The following is a 10,919-nucleotide window of genomic DNA, read 5'->3' on the forward strand; positions in this document are numbered from 1 at the left end:
AATAGCGATTCTGCCGAGATCCGGGGAAAATCCTGAAAACGCGCATTGCATTATGGGATAGCTTTTCGACATTACAGCTTCCTGTGCAGGTGTTCGTGATCACAACCCTCTCTTTCACGGTAGAGTTTAACGGCCTTTTGTGCTAAAGTCACTAATTCTGCCCGAAGCTTTCCATTGCATATTATAATCTGTACAAATTACACTGATTGGCATCGATTTTAGCGTGCGTGAAAACTCTGCACAGCGAACACAGGCGCTAGCGCCAGCGGGATGGGACTCTATACCGGAAGTTGTAGTGACGACCCGAGAGAGTGAAAATTACCTCGTCTCGCGAATTTCGAGATTTTCGTACCTATTTAGGGTAGCGAGAATTCAAACACTGGTGTGGGCAGGAATTTATTTGTAGACTGATAATAGAACCAAATCTCTTTGAAATCTCTTTGAAATTTCATTTTTCATTTGATCATAATACTTTTTATATGTTTGATCAGTGAGTGTTATTGCCGTCACATGTAGTAAACATCCTATTTTCTATTTATAAGAGATTTCATGTCTGTCTGTTTTGGTAGAATAGAATATTTATTAAGTAAATAGTACACATATATTGTTGGGTATACATGTATGTGCAGATGGTATTCCATTAGAAGAAAAAGAGCAAATTATACTTGTTTAACTTGAAAGTAGTATAGAGTCAGCTGGGATAAATGTGATATTCAGTTAATTATGTTAGAAGAGGGTCGTGTTTGCTTTTGGAGGCACTTTTTGTTGGTTTGTTTGAAAAAACTCACTTGTATCTTTGTTCACATAGCATATTACATAAAGATGAGAGAGGTCTACATGATGGATCAGTGGTAGAGCAGTGGTCTTGTAACTGGGAGGTCCTAGGTTCAAAATGAAGTCGGTGTGCTAGGGCTAGGGCCCTTTGGTAAGGCATTGATTAATCAAATCCCTCAAAAAGAATTTAAAGACCTAGGCCAATTTTATTAGCTGCCTGTCTAAAGGCACAATTTCACCTGCTTTTTATTAAAGTAGTCTAATAGAATGAGTATTGTCTTTCAAGTTCGATATTGCTCTTTTCATTTTCTAATTTTCATTCTATTCTATCAGTAAATTCATGATGATGCATCAGCTTTATATACATGAAGCTGCAAAATTGAGTTTGTCCCAACAAATCACAATCGCAACTACTTCCTAAAAAACATGAAACAACCAAAGGGTACTTAACCCAATGTATATCCTATAGACATCATGGTCATTACGTAGAGCGCCATTGTAATTATCAAACGTTTCTTAAGGTGATGGAAGGGGCTAGTGAAATTGTTGTAATGTTGTTGATATTTCAAGAGTATTGCAAAAGTGTTATAAGTAGCCTAGTTATAAGCATAACCAATATAAATATTCAAGCCTTATTATAAGCTAAAATGTTATTGAAAGTAAGCAATGTATGCCTACATAATCATCATACCTGTCCTCTTCTACAACTCCTGCTCTCCTGGAAAGGAAAAACATCCTTGAGAGAACATTGAACCCCCTGCCTCGACCCTCTACAATTTAGCCAAATATGGAGCTCAATCCATCCATGATACCATATGTATTTATGAGTTTACCAGTGCAGCCTTGTATACATGTAACTGAATTCATGTCTCAGGCTGTGTTCATACTGCTTTTTTCAGCCTCGAATCATGATTTTCAAACATACAACATGACTGCATTTATCGACTATTTTTTGTTGGTGATTGTAGATTTTAATGTGTTTAAAAATGCTAACTTACTGATTTAGAAAGAAAATAATGTGCATTTTGTAACACTTTTCCCCAAAATATCTTGATTGAATGACATCCAAAGGCATGGTTAGTCGACTGTAAACACCACCCTACTGTACATCAAAATTATGTCTCAACTCTACAGACGATCGCAAGAGAAGTGCAAGGGATTTATGGATGTCAATCTCAGCTTACTAGTTGTATTAACAAGACACTCACAATGTGTTTCAATTTTCAAGTCTATGTTTTTTAATGGTTGTTCCATGTTTCAGAGTTTGGGTTTTAAAAGTTTTTTATGAACACAGCCTGAACTTGGGGGCGGTACAGCGAAATCCCATTTAGATTTGGCATTTTAAATGTTTGTCCCTCGTTCCTGATTCAGACTTCAAAATAGTTTATGAACACAGCCTAAGCTTTGGGGTAACAGTATGTCTCTTGTAATAATTTGTATGTCAATGAACTTCCTCTTGTAGAGTTTTTCCAATAAAATTGGGCATTTTGATCAGTGTTCCTTGTTTCTGATTCTTGCTTTAAAAAGTTTTATGAATGCAAGCTAAGCTAAGGTAGGAGTAGCTGTACAACTCTTGTCATAATTGGTACAAATGTTATTCCTAAGAAATAATGATCAGCTTGGCAATTTTGATGGGTATTCCATGTTCCCAATCTGGCTTCAAAAGGTCTGATCTGAAGAAAAAAACCTAAGCATGGAACAGTATCATAATGTTGTCTTTCAAATTCCTTATTTTGATCAGTGTTTTACATTAGTTTTTCTGGCTTCAAAATATTTTATGAACACAGCCTAACAGTATGTTTCTTGTCATAAATTGTATCGAACAGTTTCATAATGGTGTCTTTCAAATTCATTACTTTGATCAGTGTTTTACATTAGTTTTTCTTGCTTCAAAGTATTTTATGAACACAGCCTAAGTTTGGAGTAACAATATGTCTCTTGTCATCATACATGCTATGGAGGTCATTGTCATCAGTGAGGAAAAAAGGCTGAACAAGACAGATGACCTTTCAGTGAAATTCAGACGGAATGGACATTGATATTGTTGTTTTGACCTACTTTTATTCACTTGAATTACATCCTGCCATAGTACTTGAGAATAATCGAAATCTATTCATGTTTTATCTTTGTATTTTACAGTGAAATACTTAAATAATGATTCAGATTTCACTCTTTTATGTTTTTTTTAATTTTATATTCTTCTTTCCTTACATTTAACTCTCCCCCCCCCCCCCATTTTTCATTTCCACTCAACTTTCCAGTGTACTTGATACACAACATAATGTTTTCTTCTGTTATCTTTCTGAAATTTTTGCCTGTTCATTATACCATTATATTTAATTTACCTCATTACACTATTTTGAAAACAGGATCTTATATTAGAAACATTTATCAATATTACTTTTCAGGTTTGTTTTGCTGAATTTAAATTATAATGCATACCCACCGCCCCTTTAAAAAACAAAAACATAATTGGACCTCTGTGTTAAGAACAGTTTTTCAGTCTTTATGAATGGCCAGTGCCCTGTTTGTGCAGTATGTTCATACTCCAATCATTCTACTTATAATATTTAGTCCCCAAACTTTCCTCCCCACCCATCTTTTGGTACATAAAAGAGGTTATTAGTTGATTAATAAACAGGTGATACGGATATCAGTCATAGCATAATTTCATGAAAATCATGAGTCATGATTATAATATCCAACATGATTTGGCTGATACAAGTACTGTATTACAATGTACTGCCAACATCTGCATTATGCATCGTCTGTGGTTTTCTGCCTAGGATGGTTACCATAGCAACTGTCATTTTGTGCTAACATTTGTTAATTTCTGAGTGCAAAGTACCGGTATGTGTTCTTGTAGATGTGTGTACTCTGCAAGTTAATTTTACTATTTTATGAGTTACAGTTAGGAATAGGATGCAGTACATTAATGTGAATTGGGAGCCAAAGTAACTAGAGGAAGACCGGATTTGAAATAATTTGTAGTAGGACTTCCTGTTTTCCCAATAGTTCTAAGCATATATTTCATATCCTGAGATGGAGTCACAATAAACCAGTATTTGTAGGGGGTGTATCTCTTGATTAAGTAACACTTTTGTGATTTTGCATTATTTTGACATTATTAAACTTCTCAGTGCTTTACTGTGTATGTGGGGCTATACATGTATCTTGATTTTTATCCCAAATTTAGATCTTCTTTTAGAATTTTGGTTAAATTTTGACTAAATTTCACCATAATCTGAATGGAACGTCAGAATATCTGCCATATGAATACAAGAAGAGCAATTTTTAACAAATTTCATTCTGATTTTTTGTCAGCTGCTGGAATGAAACATTCTTGAAAATCAAATCTTTCCAATAAGAAGCAAGGATTGGGGCATTACACAAAATTCATGACAATGATCTAGCAGATTTATGAACATTTCAGCGTGATGTATTATTGATCACTATTTTTCCTTAATGATGTTTTCCAGGTCTCCCTGCATCCCACAGTCACTGTCCATGCAGCATCTGCTTCCATCCAAACCGAACCTGCGTCTACAGCTGCAAGCAGAACTTCAGCCCCTGTCCTCTCTACAATGGCACCACCATCATCGAACAACCCATTGACCTCATGACCCTGGACGAGAAGTACGCGACGCAGGCTCGCAAGGCCATCCGGAAGAGTGTCAACGGTGAGAAACCCTTCTTCCTGTATTACTCCTTCCAGCATACGCACGACCCGCAGTACGCGGACTGGCGGAACACGGGAGCGACCGCTCGGGGCGACTACGGCGACGCCCTGGCCGCGATGGACTGGGAGATAGGGGAGGTGATGGCGGAGCTGGACCAGCAGGATATATGGAATGACACCTTCATCTTCTTCAGTGCAGACAATGGGTATGTAGTACATTGTAGACTGTGGAAGACATCATTTTAATTGCAACTATTCATAGGTGTACACAGTGTAGGTGAAGTTTTGATTTGACCCCCAAAATATGATTTTCTTTGTTCTATATATACTCTAAGATAATTTAAAGATATAATCAATTTGATAATAATGAACAAAAAATTAGGTTTTGTTTCAGGAAAGAATGAGATACTCTTTTATCCAAACATATCTCCCAACTGCATCAAAGAAGGGGTCAAGACAATAGTCCTGTTTCATGAAATTTGACATCAATGATAATTCACAATGAGTAATGTTAGCTACTGAAATAATACAATTTTATTGGCTGAAAGTTGTAGATTTGTCACAGAATTTAAGACATAGTCCTACAATGCCCACCTTCCTTCATTCAAAATCCACTGCACATGATATCATGTCAAACAATGCAGATATCAACCTTAACATGTTTCGTGAAACAGGGAACAATTGATGGCAGATTGTCTAACAGTCAGTGATTAAATTTCATCTTGCACCACAGGCCAAGCCTCTCTAAGCGATGGGGAGGCAGCGTGGGACTCCTGAAGTGCGGCAAGGCTACCACCTATGAGGGCGGTGTTCGCGTGCCAGCCATAGCCCACTGGAGGGGTCGCATCAAGCCTGGCTATACCCTGGAGCTGTCCAGCACCCTGGATCTCCTGCCGACCGTAGCCAAGATCACAGGGGCCAGACTGCCCAGTGCCATGCTGGATGGGGTGGACATGGCACCATTTCTCTTCAATGGTGGCAAGGTAAAAAAGCATTTTTTTCTTCTTTTGCTCTTGTGTTTTCAGTGTTTTACTCTTTATTCCTTTACTCTTTTATGATATACTTTGTTGTTGTTGTTGGGTTTCTAGGCTGTCCAATCTGAACAGATTATTTCCGCCTGGCAATATTGTTTTTCAAGTTCTTCATCAATAATGATTACATGGCGCTGTTTCTTTTGGTGATGTGACTTTTATCTGTTCATGGAAAATTTGAAAATGGTTGAAAATTATCCAATCTTATACAAGTCTCACAAATACTGTACCGTAAATGCAGTTTGTTCCTGATTCATTAGGGAAAGTGTAGAGCAGTGGCTAGGTTGCATCCAATATGTTCTGGTAAATGGTAGTTGGAAAATATTCATCTAGGGTTTGAAAGTATACAGCAGGGCCCTATTTCACAAAACTTGTCATCGGTGACAAATGACAGTTTTTGTTATAAGCAGCTGAAATCCTTGCTTCTAATTGGTTATCAGCAGATTTGTCACTGATTTTTGTCATTTGTCATTAAAAAAAGGCTTTGTGAAACGGGTCCCTGATCACAACAACTTGTAATATATACAACCGACTAAAAATATTTGTATTACTTCTGTATGTTTTTGGTGTTAAGCCTTAGTGATATAATGATTTCATCGCCTTCAACAGGGGAAAATTTAGAATCAGTGTTAAAACAAAACAGTAGCTCTGAGTTTTTGAAATTTTGTATTTGCCTCATAATAGGTTTTATCACAGCATGTCGATAAATATAATCTTAATCATTTTTGCTTGTTTTGATCTCTTAGAGTTTGAGAGAGACATTCTTCTACTACTCACCTGCAGCCAGCGAGAGACAGAGCTCCTTCGCAGTTCGTTACAAGCAATACAAGGCTCACTTCTACACCAAAGGCTCCACCCTGTCTGGGATAGGACATCCTGATCCTGATTGCAGGAAGACTGCCAAGAGAACCAAACACAACCCTCCCCTTCTCTATGACCTCCACAGGGATCCCGCCGAGCAGTACAACATTGCCTACGAGCCAGAGTACCAGGATATCATCAAGCTGATCACCCGCATCAGGGAGGACTTTGATGGTAGGATGGAGTGGGCCGTGTCTGAGATGCATAAGCCGTCGTACGATGAGTACATGCCCTGTTGCAATCCTGGATGCGAGCCACAGCCTTACTGCTGCCACTGCACCCTGACAACCTCAATCGCTTACAATCCATGGGAACTCTACACCGACATCTGGCAGGATAGCAACAGGGAAGCAAAGATGAAGAGGAAGGAGAGGAAGGAGCTGTTCAAAAGAGAGCGAGAGGACAGCCGACGGCAGCTTTCCTTTATGAAGGACCAGAAGAGAGGAAGAGATAACACTCAAGATGTCTTCTTAGATAGTGATCTTGATAGAGGCGCTGGAAGAGATAGGATAAGGGATGGGAACAGAGAAAAGAACAGAGGAATCTTTGATGATCCACCAGTAAGAGACAATGACAGAGATCGGGTGAGGGATAAACCACAAAGAGAAAAAGAGACTGAGAGTACCAGGGAAAGAGTTAAAGTCAGCCCCAGAGGCAGGGTACGGATTATCACAGAGGAAGATCCTCCATCTCGAGGTGACAGGGAGCGGGGTCGGGATAGGCCCAGAGAGGGGGGAGGAGCCTTTGGAGATAATCCAAGGGAAAGACGGAGAGAAGGTTCGCGGAAGGAAGCCAGGTTGACTGGTCAAGGTTCTACCCTGGATGAAAAAAGGGAAGCTGCTGGTAGTGGTAACAACTTACATTATCTCAATCCTACATCGCTGCATGCCACGAGTGAAACACCCAACCTGCAGGATCAGAGCAAGGAGTCAGGAGTGGGATATGTTGGTGGGGGAAGTGGTTCTCATCAAGGCCTCAGGGATGCAACAGGAGCAAACATCAATAATTACTTCGGGGGCTTCTTTGCCTGGGACAGTTCCAATGAACAAATGGACGAGAGTAGCGACGGAGGCATCGCCAACCCTCTTGCGGACACTCAGGTCCAACAGGTGGGAAGCACTTTTGAGGAGGTGTTCGAGACCACGACAGATGCCCCGCTGGCATTTGATGCGGTTGCCAAAGAGCGCAGGAGAAACAATAGAGACCAGAAAAACATAGACAGGAGACAGGAGAGACAGAACAAGAAAGAAGTACGCAGAATAAGATTTGGTGTAGACCAGGATGATGATCAAACATTTGACTTTTGAAGGAAGCTGGAAGTACGTGGACTATATGCAAAACGATGTCTCTGGGCCAATCAACAGGAAGGATAGAACTGATGCGTTTGGTCAAATTTTGATAGTGCCTGTATGGTCTTATGGTCTCGTGGTCCTATTCAGACCAATTTGGAGTGTTGCGGTATGAGACATCTTAATTTCTTGAATGATTTCAGCTTCAAGTGGACATGTCAGATGTGCACATGTCTACCAGTTATGTCAGGAGAGATAGATATAAAGAGAGAGAGAGAGAGAGAGAGAGAGAGAGAATAAGAGAGTCTTCATATAGATTGAGATAAAGAAAGATGGGGAGGAGTTGGGAAAAAAAAGAAGAATATATCGTCTGCTGAGAGCCAGAAGGATGTTAACTCAAAATAAACTTTTGCTTATACTGGTAGCCAACATCCTTCTGGCACTCAACTGAAGACCTGTGGTATTGATCGACAAGGCAAACGATTGACAGTTAGGCCACGGTTCTGGGACCATCAGTGATGGAGACTCGTAAGGTCAAAGTTCAAAGTTTTTGATGCCCTTCTTTGCCTGTAAATTGTCTATGAGGCTTCACCTAGCAGGGTATATATCATATCAGTATGCAGGGATAAACAGCAGGGTCTGCACTCGTAATCCGCAGCCATAATCTATTGCATACTCATCATTTATGAACCTGTGCACTTGTCAAATGAATTTGTTGCCATTGCTTTAGTATTAAAGGGGGACCAATCATCAAAGAATTAATTTCCAGTGTATGTTTGGGATTCATGCAGGTATATTATTGAAAATACCAGCTTCATATATATGCTCTTTAAACTTAAAGAGATAGCCCACATACATGTGCTTGAAAGCCTAGTCAGAGTTTTATTTCAATACAGGCCTTTTATGAAGTAAGGTTAATGCTTCCTTACTCTTGCAGGGATGATGTTTCAATTATCATTTGCCCCACCAAGATATGTAGGTACTTGGTGATCAACATTTATCACTGTTTTGAAGTCTGAATCAAGCATTCTAAATCTGTATGAATTAAAGAATGTTACCAAAGAATATTTCTGAGGAATATTAAATTGCATATTTGTACAAGATGTATTTTTATTTAGCATTAAACAATAGTAAACAAATGAGGAACAGACAAACGAAGGACTAAAATGATACTTATTTTGTACTTTCACAATTAATTTAATTTAAATAAGTGTGGATATTTGGTATCATTTGAAAGGGTAATACATTTTCTACAACTTTTTTTTCTATTTAATTTTTTTTAATGAAAATAATGTTTAAAAGAAACCAGCATTTGAAAAGGATGTCTTTAAAAAACAAAAAAAATTATACTTCAGTGATTGGTCCCCTGCAACTGCTATGCACAAACTGCCTAGCCTGGCTCACAAGCTGAATCATTTTTTTCCAAGTACATTTTATGCAAGAAAATATATTTTGTAACATTTAACAGTAAAAATTGCCTTAGGAGTGATAAGATTGTGCCTAGTATAAGTCGTTGGATATGCAAGCGTGTGTGATATTGTTGAGTAAGAATTTAACTTATTAATATGAATGATAGTTTTGTTTTCTATGCATTTTGTCTGTTGCTGCTGTAGCGTTGCTGTAAATTAAGCATTTTTAACATGTGGAAATAATTATGTATTCATGTAAAACTTATTTTCAATTTTGCGTACTTTTGCATCATGTTAAGTAGTTTTGATTGTTTATACTTTACAGTTAATTCTCCATCACAAAGAGAGTTTACTATTTGAGAGTAACTGTTAATAAAGTTATTTGGAATATTTGAGAGTAACTGTTAATGAAGTTATTTGGAATGCATATATTTTTTTTAAAGTAATATTTCACAGGGTTCCCACAGTCATGGAAAAGCCTGGAAAGTCATGGCTAATGAAGAAAAAAAAATCTCCCTTTGTCATAGAAAGTCATCAATATTTATTGTGGGTATGGGACCTGTGGGCCGTGTGTGGCTATGGCAGACTTCCAAATTGAACTGACAATGGGCGTGGTGTTAAGGTCTTACACCTCCGCAATCCATGCCAAAATGGTACTTATCTGGTCATGAAAAGGCAAATATGGAAAGTCATGGGAAGTCATTGACTTTGGTTCTCAAATTTATGTGGGATCCTTGTCCAGCAGGGTTGCTCATATGATTAAGGTTATTATTTTGATGGAAGAATATGTTTGTTTTACTTTCTTTATTATGCTTTGGTTAGTATTTTACATATTAAACAGTAATTTTGTGGACAGTTTTTTATTTTTTCAGTAAAAAACATGGTGTATTTTAATTTTTTTACCCTTATCAAATAATTAGAAAAACTGGATTAGATTTGATTAGAGAACATTTACATATTTTAAAGGGTTAATATAGGTGACCCAGTGAAAAAAGGTAAAAAGTACATTTCTAGAAGTTTTATCCTTTTCAAATAAATAATCAGAAAAAATGGGATTATATTTTAATATAGAATAGTGACCTAACAAGTTATTAAATTTCCTCCTTTTGCTCAAAGTGTTGAGTTTTGATGCCATGTTTTGCCATTTATTTGTCAAGAAAGTGAATTTGAAATTTAGTCCCATGTTCTGTGTCATTCAATAACACTCAAATGTTAAATTAAAAGTTCAAAAGGGCAGTGGAGTCAAAAATCTTTCAAAATGATAGATATACAGTTCAAACTTGATGCTAGATTCAACCTTTATGCTATTGGAAACAGCATGTTAAAAGTGTAAATCTAACCTTTTTAAAAAATGTTGTTATTTGTTTACCTTTTAAATGTTGATTTAACACTGAGTGAAAATTGAAATTTACCTTTTTTTTTAATATGGAGTGTCACAAGGTTGCAGGGGTATTAATGATGTATCTTAGCTTAAGAGTCTTGAGAATTCAACTTTGAGCTGTTAAAAAGGCAATCGTTTACATAAGTTATTTATCATATAGATTTTTTACAAATGTAATAAAAGGGGAAGTTTTTTCTATGAAAGTACAAAAATCTGAAAAACAGGTCAGTGATACCTCAAGAACAATCTGTCAAAGAGTGGGAAATTCATGGTTCTATAAGTTTTGGTATCATTAAACAAATTGATATCTCCCTGATCTCCTTTGCAAGAATACTCTCCATTCGCTCTCTACTAAAGATTTTTATGAATTTTAATTCTCACCCAAAGATAATGTTTCTCAAACTTCTTCCTAGTAAATTGTGTCTCTGAAAAATTATTCTTATAGACCCTTCTTAATGACAAACATAAGATATTCCTTAATGATAATTTGAGAGT

General features: G+C 37.3%; 1 protein-coding gene across 1 annotated transcript in view; it reads left to right on the plus strand.

Annotated features, from left to right (window-relative positions):
- The window catches only part of LOC115926687 (arylsulfatase A-like), a 48,208-nt gene extending 38,562 nt beyond the window's left edge, over positions 1 to 9,646 (plus strand). Inside the window, exons 3-5 of the mRNA XM_030991750.1 lie at positions 4,254 to 4,659; positions 5,187 to 5,436; positions 6,231 to 9,646. Of these exons, the coding sequence (XP_030847610.1) occupies positions 4,254 to 4,659; positions 5,187 to 5,436; positions 6,231 to 7,652 (2,078 nt within the window). The 3' untranslated portion in view covers positions 7,653 to 9,646. The remainder of the gene's footprint in view (positions 1 to 4,253; positions 4,660 to 5,186; positions 5,437 to 6,230) is intronic.
- The last annotated feature ends 1,273 nt before the right edge of the window (positions 9,647 to 10,919 follow it).

The sequence above is a fragment of the Strongylocentrotus purpuratus genome, unplaced genomic scaffold (genome assembly GCF_000002235.5).
Source record: "Strongylocentrotus purpuratus isolate Spur 01 unplaced genomic scaffold, Spur_5.0 spur5_scaffold_2, whole genome shotgun sequence".
In the NCBI taxonomy this organism is placed as follows: domain Eukaryota; kingdom Metazoa; phylum Echinodermata; class Echinoidea; order Camarodonta; family Strongylocentrotidae; genus Strongylocentrotus; species Strongylocentrotus purpuratus.